Source organism: Lepidochelys olivacea (assembly GCF_965140295.1).
Source record: "Lepidochelys olivacea isolate rLepOli2 genome assembly, chromosome: 1".
Taxonomy (NCBI): domain Eukaryota; kingdom Metazoa; phylum Chordata; order Testudines; family Cheloniidae; genus Lepidochelys; species Lepidochelys olivacea.
This window is the reverse complement of record NC_140411.1, coordinates 1,766,877-1,789,907: the sequence shown is the minus strand read 5'-3', so window position 1 is coordinate 1,789,907 and position 23,031 is coordinate 1,766,877. Positions and strand designations below refer to the sequence as shown.

Sequence of the window (23,031 nt, the reverse complement as noted above, 5' to 3'; positions counted from 1 at the left end):
GGCTGGTTTCTGGTGGCTTCTGAAATGTAGAACACTTTGAGCTCTGTTACAGAACACACAAACTATTCAAAGGGATACTACTCTAATCCTATACACTACAGATATTAATGTTTGGTATCAGTTATACAGCTGCATAGCACCATACATAGACTGGAAACCATCCAGAACAAAACCCTGAACAGATCCCAGTTTAATTCACACACTATTCCTGAAATAGATGGCAACACTATTGCAAATAATGGATTGTAAGTGGCACACATCCCTACTTGGTGGAGGAATGGGCCCAAGAAACACAGACACACACTGGCCCATTGGGCTGAGAGATGCAGACACACACAGGGCTCCTTTGAGACTTGGGCATAGGCCTGGCCCATGTGAGGGGAACTGCACCAACAGGTACTGACACACACCTTGATGCTGTGAGGGGAATGCACTAGACAGATGCAGACACATGCCTCAACCCATGAGGGGAACAGTCTAGACAGACTCAGACACATCTAGACCCTGTCAGGGGAATGGGGCTGAGAGAGGCGGACACCCCCCCCCCGACTTCTGTGCGGGAAAAGGGGACAAAAGACACAGTACAGACACATGCCAGCCCCTGTGAAGGGAATGGGCCAAAGAGATGTAGACATGCCTGGCCTCTCTGCATGGAAGGGACAGAAAGACACAGACACACACACAGCTGCTAAGAGAGGAATGGGGCAGAGAGATGCATCACATGTCCATTCCCTGTGAGGGGAACAGGGCTGAAAGACACAGACGCATGTCTGGCCCCTGGGAGGGGAACACAGCCAAAAAACAGACACACACCTGGCTCCTCTATGAGGGGAATGGGGCAAAAAGATGCAGACACATGCCTGGATCCTGTCAGGGGAATGAGGCCATAAGATTCAGACACATGGCTGGCCCCTGTGTGGGGAAGAGTGTTTAGAGACACCAACACATGGCCAGCCTCTGTGAGGGGTTTGGGGCTGAGAGAGGCAGACACACATGTGACGGGTTCGGTCACAGACACCCCCTTAGGACTGTCACCTAATGTGCTGAAATTACCACTGAGCCCATTTTCCCTGCCAGCCTGGGCCTCCAGAACCCTGTCTTGTTGAGCCAAACACACTAGCGTCCTACAATGCAGACCCAGGGCCTGGGCCACACCCCCAAAGCTGCAGACCTAAACTGAAAACAGCTCAGCAAGGTACCTACCTCCAGCACTCAGAAACCCAGACCCAAGGGGGTCTAAACCCCAGAAAAATCTGCCTTACTTTGTATAAAGCTTATATAGGGTAAACTCATAAGTGTTCGCCCTCTTTATCACTGAAAGAGATACATGCACAAATTGTTTGCCCCCACAGGTAACAATTACACTGGGTTTATTAATAAACAAGCATGATTTTATTAAGTATAAAATGAGGATTTAAGTGGATTTAAGTAATAACAGACAGAGCAAAGTAAGTCATTAAGAAAAATAAAGAAAATATGCAAGGCTAAGCTTAATACACTAAGAAACTGGTTCTATTTATTAGCTCACCCTCAGAGATGTTCCATTAAGCTTCTTTCACAGACTAGACTCCTTCCTAGTCTGGGCCCAATCCTTCCTCCTGGTTCAGTCTTTGTTAATTCCAGAAGACATCTTAGGTGGTAAACAGGGAATTTCTTCATGACTGGCCACCTCCATTGTCCTGCATTGTCCTTATATAGATTTGGCAAATGGCAGAAGTTCTTGGTCTCACTTTGACCCCCTCCCCAGCTTCTCATGGAAAAGTACAAGGTTTAAGATAGATTCCAGTATCAGGTGACATGTCCCTGAAGACCCCAGTCTCCATTCTTTATGTGCTGGACCACACATCCACAGGAAGGTTAAGCTTTATTGTCTGCTAATGGGCAATTATGCCATGTCTGGCTTCCCCATTGAAGACCCTGAAGTGTAAGCAGAGGGAGTGACCCAAAGTCTTGAACATAAAATACAAATACACAAGATAATATCCCTAACTTCCTCTACAAAAATGATACATGCATGCAAATAGAATAATCATATCCAGCAAATGACAACCTTTCTAATGACACATTACTTGAAGCATATTCCAGTTATGTCATATTCATATTCATAAGTATATTTTCATAACACATATGGAGCGCAGCGTCATAACATACTTGGTCAGCAATTAAATGCCAGACACATTAACAGTGCCAGATGCAGACTGAGGAGCTGGGCCAGAGGCACCAGCAGGCACCTGGCTCCTAGCAGGGAGGTGGGGCTGAGAGGTGGACACACAGCAAACCTCCTTAGGAGAGGATAGTGGAGAGGAGAGGAGACGGGCATGGTCCCCTCACTAGTAGTAGATCCTGTAATGCAATGCTAAACTGTACTACACTGTTGAGCCACTCAGTGTCCTTCAGGAAATCCTTTTGTTGCCAGCCCTATTGTCCTCTGCCCCCAGTCCATAGAGACACCCCCCTCCCCACATTCCTTTACAACTTCCAGTCATTAGGTCTCTGCCAAGTCCCAGTCATAGTTGTCTTCCCAAAGCTCTTTGCTGTAGAGAGAACCCTTCCTACCCCTTCGCAGGCCTCTCCTACTATCCCCAGGCAGAGGGTCAGAAGGGGTAGTCAGAGAGGTTCCTTCTGGAATGGGAACCTGTGAAAGATTATGAGAGGGGAGAGGGGCAGCCAGCTGGGTGTGAGAGCATGTGTGGCGGGGGAGAGTGGCAGTCGGCTAGGTGTGAGAGGGCACGTGGTGTGGGGGAGAGTGGCAACTGCCTGGCAGTGAGAGCGTGCATGGTGGGTGCGGGGAGATGCAGCCAGATGAGCATGAATTTGCCATGTGGTAAATCAGGTGCCTGGCCTTGTGGTCAAGGCTCTGGACCAGGGCCCAGATCTGGGTTCACTGGCTCAGGCCGGAGTCCAGTCTAGTACAATCTCCTCTGTCTGACAGTGACCAGACCAGGTGCAAGACCCTCACAAAAGGGGTTAATCTTTTCCCAGGAGACATTTACCCCTCACCCCCAATCAGAGAGGTTGGCTGGTGCACTGAAGCAATTGCTGGCTTTGTCTTAGACTCCCTGTGTCATCTTGGGCAAGTACTTGGGCTGCCAGGGACACATCCCTCACCCGTGATGTGGGGTGACCACAACCCCGTCTTGCCCACAATTAGTCCATCTTGTCTGTCAAGATTGAATCTCAGGGGGTGGGGACAGTTTCTAGCTGTATGTCGTACAGCACCTTGCACAATGAGGCTCTGATCTTGCTGGGTCGGGTGGAAATGACTAATGAGTAAGATGTTCTAGAGCAGTAAAAAATGAAAACTGTGTTGTACTGCAGACGCAGACAAGCGTGTTTATTAGCCCCGCTGCTCAGCAAGGCTAAGGTGGGTTTCCATATGGGGGGGGGGGACTGGGCCATCTGGATCCCCGGCCTTACTGGACCTCATGTCACCTGCATGGACCTTGCTCCCCAGACACTGACCCATCCCGTGAGCCTTCAGGCTGGTTTGACGCCCAAGATGAGGAGCGCCCTCTGCCGGATCCCCGGGGTTCTCACCCCATAGATGATGGGGTTCAACATGGGAGGAAAGAGCAGGTAAATGTTGGCGATGAGGATGTGAATGTGGGGAACCATGTGGCCGAAGCGGTGGGAGAGGTAGGTGAAGATCGCAGGGGTGTAAAACACCAGCATGACGCAGACGTGGGAGCTGCAGGTGCTGAGCGACTTGTGTCGCGCCTCCTTGGAGGGGAGTCTGAAGACAGCCTGGAGGATCAGGATGTAGGACAGGACAATGAGGATAAAATCTAACCCCCCAGCGAGAAACACTACTGCCAGACTGTAGGAACTCATGACTGTCGTGTCCTCACAGGCCAGTTTCACGAGTGCCATGAACTCACAATAGGTGTGAGAAATGACATTGGTCCTGCAGTACGGGAGCTGCTTCAGCAGGAATGGGTGTGGGCCCAGTAACACGGCCCCCCTCATCACAATGACCAGACCTATTATGGCTACGACCTGATTGGTGAGGATGACTGAGTGTCGCAGCGGGTTACAGATAGCGACGTAGCGATCAAAGGCCATGGCCAGCATGAACCCAGACTCCATGGTAGTTACGGAGTGAATCAAAAAAATCTGGGCCAGGCAACCGTTGATGTGAATGGCCCGGTCACTGAACCAGAAGATGCAGAGGGTTTTGGGCAGGGTGGTGGTGGAGATGACCAGGTCGGCAAGTGCCAGCATGGAAAGGAAAAGGTACATGGGCTCGTGGAGACTCGGCTCAGTCTTGATAACAGCCAGGAGGAGGCCGTTCCCCAGGAGGGACAGAAGGTAGACGGAGCAGAAGGGGATGGAGATCCAGACGTGCGCCGCCTCCAGCCCCGGGATGCCGAGGAGGATGAAGGTGGAGGGGTGGGGCGTGGTCCAGTTGGAAGCTGCCATGGTGGAGTCGGTTGGGTATGTTCAATTCCACGGCACGGCTACTTCCTGCCCCTGTAACTAACCATGAAAACAATCAGTAACCGTCTGATGGGACCATGACAAGGTGGTGTTTTCTCAGCATTAGTTCTTCACGTGTCCTGTGCTAATGGCACAAAAAGAGTGAGGGACGAATAGCCTATTCTTGGCTCCTGCACTGCAGCCATTCCACTCTCATTACAGAGACAATAAGCGGTAAGTGAGGGCTCTGTAGCAGTTCAAAGCTCTGTTTCTTTTTCTCTACACTCCTCTCATTAGATGCACTATGAACTGTCCATGAAAAACCTGCCTTAAAATAGACTCATCAAGCTCAGTCCTGAGCTGTCAGAAATGGGCAGATAGCCATTACAGTTATACCCATTTACACCACCTGGAGATCTGTCCCATTGCAGCCAGCTGAAAGAGAGACCTGATTTGAACCGTTGTCACTGATTGTGCACTGCCTCCTGAATACCTGCAGCAGGGGAGTGGAGGGAAAGTGATGTGAGGATTACTGTTCATGGGGGTAATTGGATTTGGATGTCTCAGCCCTGATTCTTGACGGATAACAGTGGCTAATTAGTCCCTTTGAGGGAATCTTAGGCGAGAGGATGGGGTGGAGTGTGCAAGGATGGTAAGCAGCCCTGACTATCCTTAGAGGCAGCTTCTATTGGTTAGAGATAAGGCCTATTGGAATGGTGTCAGGGATTGTAGATTGGTCCCATGAAGCTTTCTACAGGGCTGTCAAGCCAGCATGAATTAGAATCATAGAATATCAGGGTTGGAAGGGACCTCAGGAGGTCATCTCGTCCAACCCCCTGCTCAAAGCAGGACCAATCCCCCACTACATCATCCCAGCCAGGGCTTTATCAATCCTGACCTTATAAACCTCGAAGGACGGAGATTTTAAAACCTCCCTAGGTAACCAATTCCTGTGCTTCACCACCCTCCTAGTGAAATAGTACAGGAAGACTTGTGGCACCTTAGAGAGTAACACATTTATTAGAGCATAAGCTTTCATGGGCTGCAGCTCACTTCATCGGATGCATAGAATGGAACATACAGTAAGAAGATATATATATATATATATATACAGAGAAGGTGGAAGTTGCCATAAGAGGCTAATAAATTAAGATGAGCTATTATCAGCAGGAGAAAATAACTTTTGTAGTGATAATCAAGATGGCCCATTTAGACAGTTGACAAGAAGGTGTGAGATTTAAGGGTGGCAATTTTGCAACAGAAAAGCCTCAAAAACAGACTCCAATGAGAAACTGCTGAGCTTGAATTAATATGCAAACTAGATACTATTAACCTGAGTTTGAATAGAGACTGGAAGTGGCTGGGTCATTACACATATTAAATCTATTTCCCCATGTTAACAGGTTTCAGAGTAGCAGCCGTGTTAGTCTGTATTCCAAAAAGAACAGGAGGACTTGTGGCACCTTAGAGACTAACCGATTTATTTGAGCATGAGCTTTCGTGGGCTACAGCTCACAAGTACTCCTTTTCTTTTTGCCCATGTTAAGTATCCTCACGCCTTCTTGTCAACTGTCTAAATGCGCCATCTTGATTATCACGACAAAAGATTTTTGATCCTGCTGATAATAGCTCATCTTAACTAATTAGCCTCTCACAGTTTGTATGGCAACTTCCACCTTCTCTGTATGTATATATCTATCTTTTTTACTATATGTTCCATTCTATGCATCCGATGAAGTGGGCTGTAGCTCATGAAATCTTATGCTTTAATAAATGTGTTAGTCTCTAAGGTGCCACAAGTCCTCCTGTTCTTTTTACAGATACAGACTAACACGGCTGTTACTCTGAAACTAGTGAAATAGTGTTTCCTAATATCCAACCTAGACCTTCCCCACTGCATCTTGAGACCATTACTCCTCGTTCTGTCATCTGCTATCACTGAGAACAGCTGAGCTCCATCCTCTTTGGAACCCCCCTTCAGGTCGCTGAAGGCTGCTGTCAAATCCCCCCTCACTCTTTTTTCTGCAGACTACTAAATAAGCCCAGTTCCCTCAGCTCAGCCACTCCTCATAAGTCATGTGTTGAAGTCCCCTCATCATTTTTTGTTTCCCTCAACTGGATTCTCTGCAGTTTGTCCATTGCTCATTTGAGCAATAAATTCACACGAGAAGAGCAAAACCTTCGGCTCGACTGATTCTGTTGTGTCTAACGCCTGTTTTTGCAGCATTCACAGTTAGAGCAAAGCTGCCCTGCTGGGGTGCTGGAAGACTCAGGGCTGAGCCCTGCATGTTCCTGGGAGAGATGTGGACATTCTCAAAGCCCTGCCTTTTGGAGGAAGGATGCAGGAGGTTCATACCGGTGGTCTGACTTGGGAGCCCTCTTGTTAGGGGGCTTATTCCTTCACCCGCTTACTTCCCTGGTCCTTCTCGCATGAACAGAGAGCAACAATACCCAAAGTCCAAAGGTGCAAACAATTCGATGTTTATTGGGGTGAACTTCCAGCAAGCATGATTCCAGTTTCTTTCCATAGTGTTCCCCTTCCCAGCTCTGACACCACAGAGCCTTACCTGTGTCCCTGATCCCATTTCCCCCACTTAGCAAAACATGATTCCAATTTCCCCACCCCCATTCCCTGTTCCCATTTCCCCCCCACTTCCTGACTGACTGCAGACTATATAGTAAAAATTGACTTCTGCTTAGCTATACCTTAACCAATCATTTTCCTGAAATTTAACTAACCAATGCTAACATATTATAACATGATTACGTAACAAATTATATCCCACCACCTTAATTAGTTTACACCCAGCAAAATTAATTATACAGCAGACAGAAACAATCACAGAACCAGACAGAGATTATACAGACAAACAATAGGGAAGTGGGGACTCCAATGATAGAACAACACAGAAATGCATCTGATGAAGTGAGCTGTAGCTCACGAAAGCTTATGCTCAAATAAATTGGTTAGTCTCTAAGGTGCCACAAGTCCTCCTTTTCTTTTTGCGAATACAGACTAACACGGCTGTTACTCTGAAACAGAAATGAGGATTTCACAGCCCAGCTATTGATAAGTGAGTTCTTGCCAGACAGGATGCTATCAAACTAAGTTTCCTTTGACATTTTCTAGGCACTTCCCTTTCTCTGGAGGTGATAGGCATTATCAGGAGAGGATTGTATTCCTAGCAGCCCAATAGCACCTTCTTTCAATGTGACTAGCATTTGCTTCCCAGGTTATGGCTGCCTCTGCTGTTTAGCCAAAGGCCTTAGCCTAAGAACAGGGCCTCAAACTGTCACAGTGAGAAAAGGCCTTATACAGTCAGACAGTGATTTTGATTCTCTTTTATACCTCTATAACTAGCTAAGTGATAAGAATACACCTACATTCTTAGAGTTTAGGCCTTTACAGACAGGCCTGAATATCTATATCCTAACACCTCTGAGCCCAGGAGTCCCATGGACATTGATTGGAGCTTTGCACACAAAGCGCCCAAAGGATTGGGACCAAATGATTTCATGATGAGAATGGAGGGCACGCCTTGCCTGCTTCCCCTCCAGTAACATTCTCAGTCCTCCATCTAGTGTCTGCGGGTTTGTCAACATAGCATCTAGAGACATCGCTCCCAGCTCTGAGAGAGCCAGCATGCTAAACACAGCAGGATAGCCTTAATGGTGCGGGTGCCAAGTTCAAGCCCATCGGATCCCCTAGCTGTGTTTTTGGGAGGCTGCTTGCGCTGAGGCAGCTACACTTCTATTTGTAATGAGAACATAAGAACATAAGAATGGCCAGACTGAGTCAGACCAAAGGTCCATCCAGCCCAGTATCCTCTCTTCCGACAGTGGACAATGCCAGGTGCCCCAGAGGGAATGAACAGAACAGGGATTCATCAAGTGACCCATCCCTTGTCGTTCATTCTGAGCTTCTGGCAAACAGAGGCTAGGGACACCATTCCTGCCCATCCTGATTAATAGCCATTGATGGACCTATCCTCCATGAATATATCTAGTTCTTTTTTGAACCCTGTTATGGTCTTGGCCTTCACAACATCCTCTGGCAAGGAGTTCCACAAGTTGACTGTGTGCTGTGTGAAGAAATACTTCTTTTTATTTGTTTTAAACCTGCTGCCTATTAATTTAGTTTGGTGACCATAGTTCTTGTGTTATGAGAAGGAGTAAACAACACTTCCTTATCCATATTTCCCCTTAGCTGTCTCTTTTCCAAGCTGAAAAGTCCCAGTGTTATTCATCTCCCCTCATAAGGAAGCCGTTCCATACCCCTAATAATTTTTGTTTTCCTTTTCTGAACCTTTTCCAATTCCAATATATCTTTTTTGAGACAAGGCAACCATATCTTCACACAGTATTCAAGATAAAGGCGTACCATGGATTTATATAGATGCAATATGATGTTTTCTCTCCTATTATCTAACCCTTTCTTAATTATTCCCAGCATTCTGTTTGCTTTTTTGACTGCTGGTGCACATTGAGTGGATGTTTTCAGAGAGCTATCTACAATGACTCCAAGATCTCTTTCTTGAGTGGTAACAGCTAATTTAAATCCCATAATTTTATATGTATAGTTGGGATTATGTTTTCCAGTGTCCTTTACTTTGCATTTATCAACATTAAATTTCATCTGCCATTTTGTTGCCTAGTCACCCAGTTTTGAGAGATCCTTTTGTAGCTCTTTGCAGTCTTCCTGGGTCTTAGCTATCTTTAGTAATTTTGTATCATCTGTAGATTTTGCCACCTCATTGTTTACCCTTTTTTCCAGATCATTTATGAATATGTTGACTAGAACAGACCTCCTGGGGACATCACTATTTACCCCTCTCCATTCTGAAAACTGACCATTTATACCTACCCTTTGTTTCCTATCTTTTAACCAGTTACCAATCCAGGAGAACACCTTCCCTCTTATCCCGTGGCAGCTTACTTTGCATAAGAGACTTTGGTGAGGGACCTCGTCAAAAGCTTTCTGAAAATCTAAGTGCACTATATCCACTGGATCCCCTTGGTCCATATGCTTGTTGACCCCCTTAAAGAATTCTAGTAGGTTGGTGAGGCGTGATTTCCCTTTACTAAAACCATGTTGACTCTTCCTCAACAAGTTATGTTCATCCATATGTCTGACAATATTGTTCTTTATTATAGTTTCAACCAGTTTGCCCGAGCTGGGTCACAGCTAGTGTGGGTACATCTGCAGGAGTTGGGATTTATATCTCCAGACATAGCCTGTCTTTTTTTTAAGGAACGCTTTTGGTAACTTTACTCCACACCATCAGGAGTAACCCTGCCAGCATTCACAGCTTAGCCTATAATGAATGAGCCATGAGCAGCGTTTTTACCGATTTTCCAAGTGCAATGTACTAGTTGCTTTGTGCATGCTAGGAAAAGTTTCCACTAGCTCCTGGCCTGGATTTTATAGGGTAACTGGGTGCAAAGTAGAGCTTGAAGCTCATGCAAACATGCGGTTGCACTGGTTAAATGTTGGGTGCAATTTTAAACTCATTCAGTTAAATGGATACAAAAGACTTTGTGGACGGTTTGATTGCCGTTTAGTTTAACAAGATTAGGGAGAGTTTTAAGCTACAATAAAAGTGTCCACACAAGGATTTACATATCTTTAATTAAACCAGTTTAATTACAATGGTGCAAGTCTGTGGGCTTGTCTTCCTGTACAGTGCTACAGCGTGCAGCTGCCTGAAGACATCGTCATCACGATTTCAATCCCATGCAGAGGGATTGAATGACACACTGACAATAACCTCCCAGCCAAATTCTACCTTCAGCCAGGTGCAAGCGGTTGCTGTTGGATCCAATGGGACCTAGGCGGGAGAAGCTTTGTGAAAGCAGAATCAGACCCTCACAAGGAACAGCATGGTCACATATTATCAAAGCACCAACCATGCCTAGAATATACAGGGGTCTCTGCCACAAAGCGGGGTGCTGGGAAACCTACAGGAGCTCTGTTACCCTGGGTTGTCAAAACCCCCAATGGGGTGAACTTAACTATTTCACTTCAGGCAGCGTGAAGAATAAATCAATAGGAACTGTTTGATCAAGGAGTAATGCAAGTCAGCATGCTCTTGGCTAACACTGCTGTTTATTACATGTAAGCACACACAGACATAAGCAATAGGTTTAGAACATCCCAGATATTCACCAATATTCTGAGACTGTATTGAGTAACCAGCGACATGCCAGTGCTGGCCAAACACCTCCCTGCCAGGGTGTAAAGATGTCAGGAAAACGTCTCTCCCAGTATGGCTCCTGAGGGCTATTCCCAAGTACCCTTCATTATTTAAACGTTTTATAACTAACTTTTATAAAACATATAGGCCATAATGACCCCTATTAAGTTATTACTTTTTAAATTTTTTTATTAAACTTTTATTATTAATGGCATCTAGACTTAATGATATTCATTTTTTTTCAGTTTTTATTTATTTACTTTTTTTCATACTGATTAGAAAACCTGTCAGCACTTTTGACCTTGCTCCTGAAAGCCTGTCCCCAATTTAACCCTTAACTATGTGGTGTTCTATTTTATTAATTTGTTGTGGCTGAGTGCACATAATATGGTTCCAATTAGCTTGATCACATTCTGGGGCATATACACCTTTTAAATCCAAGGCAACATTCCCCTTTTTAAAGACCATATATTTTAAATATTAATGCCTTTTCATATACATGAGTTCAGTGAGCTTCTTTTGAAAGTCCATCATTAGGCTCAAGGCTCTCAACCGAGACTGAGCAGGAATTTTCTCGCTGGCACTTTTCAGTTTTGCCCCGGATTTGGCCTTGTTAAAGTCCAGACATCATGAACTTACGTTTGGAAAGTGCCCATGGTTTGATTAATATTTTTTTTATTCAGCATTTCAGTGCTAAGATCACAACCAATGCCACTTGAAGCATTAGAATCACCACGATTGTAGGGAAAGTCAAATTGAACATTCCCAATGCCATTCCAACAATGTCATCCACCCATTGTGTTCCAAATCTTTGCTAACCCTTTTAATTACTGTTTAATTTTATTAGAAGTGTGATGGACGGTAACCATGACTTTACACTTCTCCTGCCTAGCAACTTGCAAATAATGTTTTAAATGGGAATGCTCAAATAACATTTTAATAGCAATTAAATGTATTTGAATAGGTACAGGCATTACATTGGAGTATAAGGTGTATTTTACTTTTAATTGGCTGAATTTTTATTAGGCACTTGATATTAAAAAATACATTTTTAATGGCTTCAATTGTACAAAAGCACTTATTTTGGGGAGATTGTTGGTGATATTAAACACACAATTAATGATGAGCACAGGACACTAACTTTTAAGGCATAAATAATTATTACCCACATAAGCAGCTACAGATTTATTTGCAAATGGATTAATAGCAAAATGACATTTTAAACTACTTTTAAACATATATTTTGTGGTTGCAAAAAGTTTTTGGTAAATTTATATTTAATTACAGATTTTTTTTTAAAGCAGGCTTTCAATTTTACTGTTTTTTTTATTTGGGGCCTATTTTATGGACCATAACATATGATTTCTGGGTTCTATTACTGTTTGATGCATATTAAAGCCTAGAGCTATAATAGGAGAAACCTATTTATATTTGCTTTAGACATTAATAAAACAAATGTAGTGGTTTTTCTTAAACTTATGATTATAAGTAAAATTTATGGTATTTTTTACCAGGATTGCAATTTTTTTTAATTTGGGTGGAATTTTTTAATACAATACTTTTAATTTTTAATGGGAGTATTTCATTTATGCCATTCAAAATTATACTTGTACCATATTGATAATTTGTGTTTGCATTTGCATGCATGCCAGGCCAAGGAACCATTGCTCTGGAGGAAACAAACTGCCTGCTCAAGGCAGAGGTGATCAATTTTTTGGGATTGCTTTTTATTTTTTTTAAAACCTGTGCCACCCCATTCTGTATGGAATTTAGCTGACCTAAGGATGCCTTCAGGGGCACTGCTCACTCCTTTAGGTGTTGCCCCGCTGTTTGCAATGAGCATTTTATTTATTCTATTAGGAACTTGCTCCTAAACTGTCCCTTTTTATTCATATGGAGTCTGGGAACATTATGAAGATTTATTAAATATTTCAGCTCCTATACCATGGTTGAACAAACTTTTTACCATGGGGTTTCATTGCTCAAATATTTGCTAATGTGTGATTGACATTTACTTTTTTTAGGGTGTGGGCTCTATTAATGACCAATTGCTTTTTTACATTTGTTTTAACCAATGTAAGCCAAGTATTGGTTTATGCTCCAATTAAATAATGTACGGGTGGTTCCAATAGTTTTACTTTATGGAGTCACTGAAGGAGCCATTTTTCTGTTATATCCCTGATTAATACTCAGAATAAATAACTGTTTGGACCTCTAGCTGAAATTAAGACATTACAGGAATTTAATAAGGTTCAAAATGTTGTTTCCTTTTACAAAAATATTTTGTATCAAATTAAAAAAACAAAGAGCAATTTGATTTAATGAATCTATTGGGAAAAAAAACATTAACATTTTAAAAGAATTAAAAGTGTTAGTTGATTTTGCTAACAGGGTTCTGTGGGAAACACTGCTTGGAACATTCTGGGAACCAGTAAAGATTTCAGCAAGCTACCAGTTAGCAGTCCTTAAAACATTTAAAGAGTTGGAGTGGCCGCAATGGGCTCCAGACATTCTGTCAATTGCAGAGAAACTCTGGGAGATGTGGAACAAAAATAAAATAAAATGTGGTAAAATTAAAGCAAAAATCCTAGTTACAGGTCCTGATCCCCCACCTCAAAAGCAGTACAGGTATCCAGGAAAGGCAGAAGCCCACCTGAAAGGAAACAATTAATGGGCTTTTAAGCCAAGGGGTTTTAGTGAAACAGTCAAGTCCCAAGAGTGCTGATCTCTGGCCATTCCTAAAAAGTAATGGCAAGATTTGGAAGCTGGTAGTTGATTTGCATCCTCTTAATTGGGTTACAATTAACAGGGAGGAGGACCCAGTGGTTTTCAGTTTTGGATTTGGCCAGTTCTTTCTTTGCTATCCCTTTACATTGGAACAGCTATTACAGATTTGCTGTCACCTTTTTTTAAAAAAAAAGCTATGTTTTCCCAGTATTCCCATAGGATGGACGAACAGCCCTACTATTTCCCATGCCTGTGCCGTTAAGGTGTAGAATGGAATGCCTAAAAGGGAAAGTGTGATTTCTTATGTGGGTGACATCCTGATTTTCAACCAGACCAAAAAAAATATGAATCATAGAATCATAGAATATCAGGGTTGGAAGGGACCCCAGAAGGTCATCTAGTCCAACCCCCTGCTCGAAGCAGGACCAATTCCCAGTTAAATCATCCCAGCCAGGGCTTTGTCAAGCCTGACCTTAAAAACCTCTAAGGAAGGAGATTCTACCACCTCCCTAGGTAACGCATTCCAGTGTTTCACCACCCTCTTAGTGAAAAAGTTTTTCCTAATATCCAATCTAAACCTCCCCCACTGCAACTTGAGACCATTACTTCTCGTTCTGTCATCTGCTACCATTGAGAACAGTCTAGAGCCATCCTCTTTGGAACCCCCTTTCAGGTAGTTGAAAGCAGCTATCAAATCCCCCCTCATTCTTCTCTTCTGCAGGCTAAACAATCCCAGCTCCCTCAGCCTCTCCTCATAAGTCATGTGTTCTAGACCCCTAATCATTTTTGTTGCCCTTCGCTGGACTCTCTCCAATTTATCCACATCCTTCTTGTAGTGTGGGGCCCAAAACTGGACACAGTACTCCAGATGAGGCCTCACCAATGTCGAATAGAGGGGAACGATCACGTCCCTCGATCTGCTCACTATGCCCCTACTTATACATCCCAAAATGCCATTGGCCTTCTTGGCAACATATGGAAGTTCTAGACAGGGTGTTACAAAAAATAAAGGTGAAACTGAAAGGCCTGTTGTATTCCCAACAAATGAATTCTCTTGGAGTGACTTTGGGACAGGAGAGACATTCCCCTGATCAGCGGAGAGTGGAACTGATTCTTAAACTACCAGCTGCTGCATATGTGACAGCTCTGAAATCCTTTCTAGGAATGGTTAATTTGTCTCAAGATTTTATTAAGGGATTTTCAAAAAAAGGCACTGCATAGTTTGTTAAACAAGGGGGTGGTATGGAACTGGTGCCCCCCACATCAGGAAGCCACGATCCAGTGAAAGCAGGCCTTCGTTCAGGCCCCAGCTCTGACATATCCTCAGGTGGGACAACTGTTTGTGTCACAGCTGGCAACTACAGAAAAGGGACTGGGAGCTGCGCTGAGATAGAACCATGGAACAGGGCTCCATCTGGTGGCTTATGCAGCCAAAATTTTAAATAAAACAGAAAGGGGGGTTACTCCATGTAAAAACAACAGTTTTAGCCATTAGTTTGGGCTTTGCAGCATTAAGAATGTCTGGTAGGATTGTCCCCAGTGATATTAAAAACTGCTCACTCCCCAGTAAAGTATGTGCTCACTAAAACTATTAACAAGGGTCATGTGTCCACCCCAGACTAGCAAAGTGGACCCTAGTCTTGTTGAATAAAAATGTAAATATAAAAAATCCACCTCCAGTGATATCCCCAATACCCTACAGTCTCGTGACAGAGGGAGAGGAGCATGAGTGTCCCTTACTAGAGTCGGTACCCCTAGACTCCTCACCCTCAGAGGCAGGAGCTGCGTTAAATGAAATACAGGACAAGGTGAATGTCATATGGTTTGTAGATGGCTCCTGTTTTCCCCCCAAAAGTGAAACCAAACACAGGATATGGTGCTGTAAAATGTCCTCCTAATGAGGAATTTAAAGGACTATTTAAATACCTGCCGCACTCTGCCCAGGCAGCTGCAATTGTGGCCACTGCAGTAGCCCTTCAACATATCCCCACCGTTCAGAGGGTAGCCATTTTACTGATTCGGACTGGGTCCCCCATGCCCTACTGCACTGGGTTCCCAAGTTTAAAAAAAGCATGAAATCTGCAGATGGGAAACCCACAGAGCATGCTGACAAGTTAGTGTACATGTGGGCTTTAGCAAAGGCACAGAATACAATAACATCTTAAAAGTACTCCTTTTCTTTTTACATCTTAAAAGGGGGAATGCTCATACAATAAAAACTGAGGCAGACCAATAAAATAACCAGGCTGATCAGGAAGCAAAACAAGGGGCAAGGGAAGGCATTTGAAAATAAAATAATAATAAAAAAAAACCCTTGGCTAGATTGCAAACTGCTGGCAGGTGGCCAAATATGAGCAGGGATGTGGAACAGTTTGTAAATAACTGTCTTCCCTGTGCAGCCAATAATCTTGATTCCAGTCGTCAAAGGACCTCTAAGACACCAGAGGATTGAAGGACCTTGGGCCCATTTACAGATTGATTGCATTGGCCCTTTGCCAAGAACGGCCAGGGGTAATCAGTATTGTTTAGTAATTATTGATCCATTTACAAAGTGGATTAAAAGAATTCCCACCCGAAATAATAGAGTCCAAATAACAGGCTGGGTGCTGATTTAGCAGGTTATAACTAGGTGGGGAATCCCCTCTCCCCGCCCCCAAATTAATTCAGATTGCAGTCCGCAGTTTATCAGGGACATCACCAAAGGAATTTGTCAAGCATTAGAAATTAAGCAGGGACTGCACATAGCAGGGCACTCTCAAAGTTCAGGCCAAATAGAAAAATTTAACCTCACTCTTAAAACTGCTCTAAGAAAGGGTAGAGAACCAGCAGGGTAATGACTACGATCAGCAACTGCCATTTATTCTTATGGCCATAAGAGGTTCTGAGGTCCCCCATGGAGTTATCCCATTCAAGGCAATGACTGGAAAAGACTTGTGCCTTCTAGAACAACGGTGGGTAGATGGGACACCATGTGATAACTGGCAACCTTGAGTCCTTACCAACCAATGGATGCAGCAGCTGTTAAAAGCTGTCACTAGTACTCGTAGGCAGGTTGCTGTGGGTTCATTCCTGAACAAGAACTGGCCAGGCATGATAGTTTGGACTGCAATAGATGTACACTGGTGATTACAGAATCCCGACCACTTTAGAGCCAACATCATCATCATTCTTATGTATTCACATGGACTTGTTGGAAAAGCATATTTGTTAATACACAAAATAAAGACTGCTCATGCAGTGGTTGTCACTGGGTAGGATCTGACAGGCTGCTAATTAATTGTAGCAAGCCCAAGTGCACTCACTTGTGGAATGACATCCCAACGCGAACAACCCAGGGGAAAAGACAATCCACTGTAGGCTGAAATATTCCCCCTTGTTTCCAAATGCTAAAAACCCCATCAAAACAGCAAAATTGAAAATAGTGACACGAAAAAACAAAATGGACAATTCTTTTGTCTTGCACTTAAAAAGCCCCAGGTTTTCAGAAAGTTTACAAAAAAAAAAATTAAAAAAGCATGGCTAAATGGTCTTAATGACCCCTATTTCATTGTTACTTTATAAACCTTTAATAAACTTTTATTATTAGAGGAGTCTAGATCAGTGGTTCTCAATGGCGTCGCCAGGGCTGACTTAGACTTGCTGGCTCCTGGGGCTGAAGCCTGGGCCCCACTGCCAAGGGCTGAATCCAAAGCCCAAGGACGTCAGCCCTGTGTGGGAGGGCTCAGGCTGCAGGCCCCCTGCCTGGGGCTGAAGCCATTAAGCTCTCAGCTTTGGCCGCCCTGCTCGGAGTGGTGGGGTTCAGGCTTTGCTCCCCTGTAACCAGGACAGTGGGGTTTCGGTGGGCTCAGGCTTCAGTCCCTCCTCTGGGGGTTGCGAAGCAATTTTTGTTTGTCAGGAGGGGATCACAGTGCAATGAATTTTGAGAACACCTGGTCTAGACTTAAGACTGTTTATTTACTTTTTTTTTTTAGTTATTTACTTTCTTATATTTATTAGCAAAACTGCTAGTACTTATGACCTTGATTCTGAAAGGCTGTCTCCAAATTAACCCTTAACTAAATTGTGTTCTATTTTATTAATTCATTTTGTTGGAATGCACATAATAGGGTTGCAATTAGCTCGATCGCATTCTGGGATATATACGCGCCTTAAATACTGGGTGACACCACTGTATGGGAGACGGAAATTCACACTGAATTCACATTTCCCAGCCAAGCCCCACTGAATAACCCTGCCTCTTCTGGGCAGTTAAAGGGGGATAAAGCTAAGAGGGTCACCCAGGCTAAGCGCCTTTCCTGCAGAGTAATCTTCCAGAGAAGTGGCTCTCACAGCTCTCTCCCCAGTCCCTCAGCCTGCCCCTATCCCAGCTTCCCTGGCCAGGTACAACCTTTGGGATCCCCCATTACCAATCTTAGTTCTGTGATTCCTCGGGGCTATTATGTGGGACAGGTGCTGCAAATGTGGGACATTCCTGAGCTCCAAAGCCCTGCACTCACCCAGCTCCTGCGCAGCAGAGAGGGGCTGCCCCGGGCAGCGGGAGGTGTCCGGAGAGTCTCTGTGCCATGCTGGAGGAGCGCTGGGCAGGGAGGTTTATAGCCATCACTGTGGAATCCCAGCCGAGTTTCTGCCTCACCTGAGGAGCCGCAGCTTCACAAAGAGCATGAGATTGATAAAGAGTCCCCGGTTTTCCCCCTCCCTGGTCATACAGTGCCCCAAGGGGGCTGGGCAAGCCCATGCACCAGGGACAAGTGGAGACAATTGGGAAACTCATTATTTTAAAACAAATTAAAAGCCATACAGGGTTTGCCGAGGGTCATGAAGTCTAGAAGCCTGTTCAAGTGCTGTATGTTTCTGGAGTCATTCATAGATCCAGCTGCAAGAACATTGCTGGCTGTGAGCTGGTTGCAGAAACCACAACTTTTGATAGGCCCTCTCCGCAGCATGGCTCCTGCATGACCTTGAGGACTTCTCAATGTATGGCTCCTCCACACCTGTTGGCTTTTCCCCAGCCTTTAGTTTAAAAAATCCTCCATAGCCTTTTTAATTTTACTTGCTTGTGAGCTCATCCCTCCTGTATGGGCCACTCCTTCCCCAAAAGTTTCCCCAGTTCTAATAAACCTAAACCCCTCCTACTTACACATTGTCTCATCCACAGATTGAGACCCTGCAGCTCTGCCTGTTTTACTGGTCCTCAACGTGGAATAGGAAGCATTTCAGAGAATGGTACAATGGAGTTTCTGAAATTTAATCTCTTACCTAGCAGCCTAAATTTGGTCTCCAGGACTCAAGGACCTCTCGCTTACCTTTCCTTATGTCATTGGTACCTACCTGTACCACAGCCACTGGCTCCTCCCCAGAACTACCTATAAGGCTATGTAGATGTTTTGTGAGATCCTCTACCTTCGAACCCAGCAGGCAATTCACCAGGTGGTTCTTCTGGTTATCATAAACCCAACTATCCATATTTCTAATAATGGGAATCCCTACTACTATTGCCTGTCTCTTCCTAATAACTGGGGTCACAGCCCCCTGGAGTGCAACAGGATATCGTGACATCATCTAGAAAGTGGGTACCAACTATGGAATTGTTTCTCCACTATCATTAAAGTTCAGTATGTATCAGCCTGTTAAGTGCCTCTGGATCCTTCTGTTTTTCTAATTATATAACTTCAATGTGTAACAGCTTGGTTTTCTGGATGTTGCACCAACTGTCTCTGGTCATTCTGGAATCTTTGCATCTTCTTCTTCTTGTTCTCCATCTGCCATCTTTGCTCCGTCCATTGCTCCTTCTGAGGAACAAACAGTAGATGTTGACGGTTTGTGTTGGACTCTTCATTGTTAGTCTCTATCAGAGATGATTTGGGCTCTGAAATATTTTTCTTTACCACAGCTGGAGTTGTCCATCCTTTTTCTCCATCCAGTTTCACACAAACACAGTCGACAGGTTCTAGACTCAGCAGTTTTTGAGTGACATCTGTGGTAAAAGTGTTTAGAATCTCAATTTTTGCCTTTTTATCTGATTTGGTGACTCTCTTTATGTCTGGCCACTTTGGAGTGGATTTTCCTGGAACATGGGGGAAATTCCGGGAGACTGAAAGAAAGCTGTTGATGGGCCAATATTTAAAAATGGTCAATTAGATTGTGATCCTAGCCCCATATTATTCATAGAATTATACATATGATATAAATATGGCATAACTAAGATGTATTTTATGCAACATGGATCATGTGAGATATCATTGGAATCATTTATGATTCACTGAATATGATTATCCTATTTGTATGCATGTATCATCTCTGTATCTGAAGGAAGGAATATGGACTATGTGCGTTAACTAAACTAAACAGTAACAAGTCACCAGGACTAGATGGGATTCACCCTGTAGTTCTGAAGGAACTCAAATGTGAAATTGCAGAACTACAGACTCTAGTCTATAACTGGTCATTTAGATCAGCTTCAGTTCCAAACAACTGGAGGAGAGCTACTGGGATGCCAATTTTTTTAAGGGATCCAGAGGTGATCCCGACAATTACAGGCCGGTAAGCCTGACTTCAGTACTGGGCAAACTATTAGTAAAGAACAAAATTTTCAGACTCATTGATGAACATAATTTGTTGGGGAGGAGTCAACGTGGTTTTTGTAAAGTGAAATTATGCCTCACCAATCAACTAGAATTCTTTGCAGGGTCAACAAGCATGTGGAAAAGGGGGATCAAGAGGATATAGTGTACTTAGATTTTCAGAAAGCCTTCAACAAGGTCCCTCAACAAAGGCTCTTAATCAGAGTTAGCTGTCATGGGATACGAGGGAAGGTCCTCTCATGGATTGGTAACTGGCTAAAAGATAGGAAACAAAGGGAAGGAATAAAGAGTTAGTTTTCAGAATGGAGAAAGGTAAATAGTGATGTCCCCCAAGGGTCTGTACTGAGCCCAGTCCTATTCAATATATTCAAAAATATTCTGGAAAAAAGGGAAAACAGTGAAGTAGCAAAATTTCAGAGGATAGACAATTGATCAAGATGGTTAAATCCCAGGCAAAAACATGGAAGATGAAATTCAATGTTGATAAATGCAAAATAATGCCCAATGGAAAACCTAATCCCAACTATACATATAAAATGATGGGGTCTAAATTGGCTGTTACCTCTCAAGAAAGAGATCTTGGAGTCATTGTGTTTTATTCATTATCCTGTTAATTCCCTCTGGGGCACCTGGCATTGGTCACAGTCAAAAGATAGCATTTGGGGCTAGATGGACCTTTTGTCTGACCCACTATGGTTGTTCTTATATTCTTATGTTCTTATTAGTTACAAAAGTCTTTGAACCTGGAGAACACCCACCAGACAAAATGCAATCAGTCTGGTTGGTCAGTCAATCAACCATTAGGAAGGACAATACGTCTTTCAAGATGCTAAACTCCCTCCTGCCTGAGAAGTTTCCTGGGATGCTGTTTTGAGACAGCAGGGTGAGATGATCATGTCACCTGGTTCTGGACACCATCTTGGACGTTTAGTGTTTCTGTACTAAGAAGGGGTTGGGGTCAAAATGGGAAAAAAAAAGAATTCCCACCATATGCAAAACCTATTTAAGGCTGGGGAGTGAGTTAATCTTGGCTCATTCTTCACCGAATCCCCACCCAGAACAGCAACTGGAAACATGTAAGAAAGAAAGGGAAAGGAAGGAAAGTACTGAACCCGGGCTGGGAATGGTGTCTGGCCCATGAAGGATATACCTGGAATTTTCAGCTGCAACCAAGAGCAGTTTGTCCGCAAGAAATTCTGCATCCTGCCTAAAACAACATTTAGGGAGAGAAATTACTATTTGTAGCCAATGTGTTTACTGTATTAAGTCTAGTTTGAGTGTTTGCTTATTGCCACAAAAGATCATAAGAACATAAGAACAACAATACAGGGTTAGACCAAAGGTTCATCTAGCCCAGTATCCTGTCTTCTGACAGTGGCCAATGCCAGGAGCCCCAGAGGGAATGAGCAGAACAGGGAATCAACTGATCCATTCCCTGTCACCCATTCCCAGTTTCTGGCAAACAGAGGCTAGGGACACCATCCCTGCCTTTGCTGAGGGACCTTGTCAAAGGTGTTATGAAAATCTAAATACACTATACTGTATCCCCTTTGTCCACATGCTTGTTGACCCTGCAAAGAATTCCTATAGATTGGTGAGGCATGATTTCCTTTCAGCAAAATCATATTGACTTTCCCAGCAAATTATGTTCATCTCTGTGTCTGACAATTTTGTTCTTTACTGTAGTTCCAACCAGTTTGCCCCATACTGAAGTCAGGATCGCCTTCCCTTTCTGCATCATCTATGTCATTGCTGTGCTGGGAAATGTCATTGTTCTCTGCATTATAAAGACTGAGCCAAGCCTGCATGAGCCCATGTACCTCTTCTTGGACATGCTGGCCGTCACCGACCTGGTCCTGTCCACATCCACCCTGCCCAGAATGCTGAGCATCTTCTGGCTGGGCTCCAGGGAGATTGCCTCACCCAGATGTTCTTTGTCCACACCTTCTCATCGGTGGAGCCGGGCGTGCTCATGGCCATGGCCTTGGATCACTATGTGGCCATCTGCTGCCCCCTCTGGCACTCCAGTATCTTGTCCGTCCCAGCCGTAGTGACAGCGGGAAGCCTGGTGCTCGCACGTGGGGTCCTTCTGGTGAGCCCCTTCTCCCTCCTTGTCCGCAGGCTGCCCTTCTGCCAGCTCTGCCTCATCTCCCACTCATACTGAGAGCACATGGCCGTGGTGAAGCTGGTGTGTGGGGATGCTACAGTCAGTGCCATTTACAGCCTGTTCGTGGCTTTTATGGTGGGGGGGGGGTTGATGTGCTTATCATCTCCATGTCCTATGCTATGATCCTCCAGGCTGTACTCAGACTCCCATCCACTGACGCCCGTCTCAAGGCCTTCAGAACCTGTGCGTCCCACTTGTGTGTTATCCTGTCATTTTACATCCCTGCCCTCTTCATGTTCCTCACCCACCGCTTTGGCCACAATGTCCCCCACCATGTCCACATCCCGGTGTCCAATCTCTACTTGCTGGTGCCCCCCATGTTAAACCCCATTGTGTATGGGGTGCAAACTAAACAGATCCGGGAGAGGGTTCTCCGTATCTTCCAGCAGAAAGGAATGTGAGCAGTGTGTGCCTGTCTAATTTAATCTAGGAATATAAAACATTCATCACCATGGCCTCTGACCCATTCATGACCTGCCATCACTCACACTAGTATGTGATCATAGAGATGTCACCATGGACTTCACCTCCACTTCCTGCCCAAGGAAAGCATCTGGTCAGATCACCTCAGTGGAGCTCTAAGGACAAATGTGAAATGGAAACCTCTTCCCTCAGCTGCCATGATACCCTCAGCCTGGGTGCTGGATGGCTCATTGGTGGGGATCTCTGTGGATCTCTATCACCCATCACTCTCAATGATTTATATCAGCTTTTAGCAATGGTTTGCTAGGTCCCAAACAGGTGTATGTTCTAAATATACCCCAAAGTTCAAGGCTCAGGTACAAACTGGGCTCAGGTTGAAACTGGCTGGTTTCTGGTGGCTTCTGAAACATAGACCACATTGAGCTCTGCTACAGGGCTCTGAAATGATTCAAACGGATACTACTTGTTAGGATACAGATATTCAGGCCTGTCTGTAAAGGCCTATACTCTAAGAATTTAGGTG

The 23,031-nt window shown here is 44.2% G+C and overlaps 1 protein-coding gene and 1 pseudogene across 2 annotated transcripts; one reads left to right on the top strand and one right to left on the bottom strand.

Moving 5' to 3' along the window:
* Window positions 1-3,477: 3,477 nt before the first annotated feature.
* On the bottom strand, window positions 3,478-4,419 carry LOC311514617 (olfactory receptor 52K2-like; the record flags this gene model as incomplete). The annotated part of the gene is made up of 1 exon (XM_084617182.1): window positions 3,478-4,419. One exon carries the CDS (start codon window positions 4,417-4,419, stop codon window positions 3,478-3,480), a length of 942 nt encoding a protein of 313 aa, XP_084473308.1.
* A 7,045-nt stretch (window positions 4,420-11,464) lies between these two features.
* LOC311514430 (olfactory receptor 52R1-like) lies at window positions 11,465-22,486 on the top strand (annotated as a pseudogene). The gene is made up of 2 exons: window positions 11,465-11,471; window positions 21,605-22,486. The product of its transcript is annotated as an olfactory receptor 52R1-like (transcript).
* The last annotated feature ends 545 nt before the right edge of the window (window positions 22,487-23,031 follow it).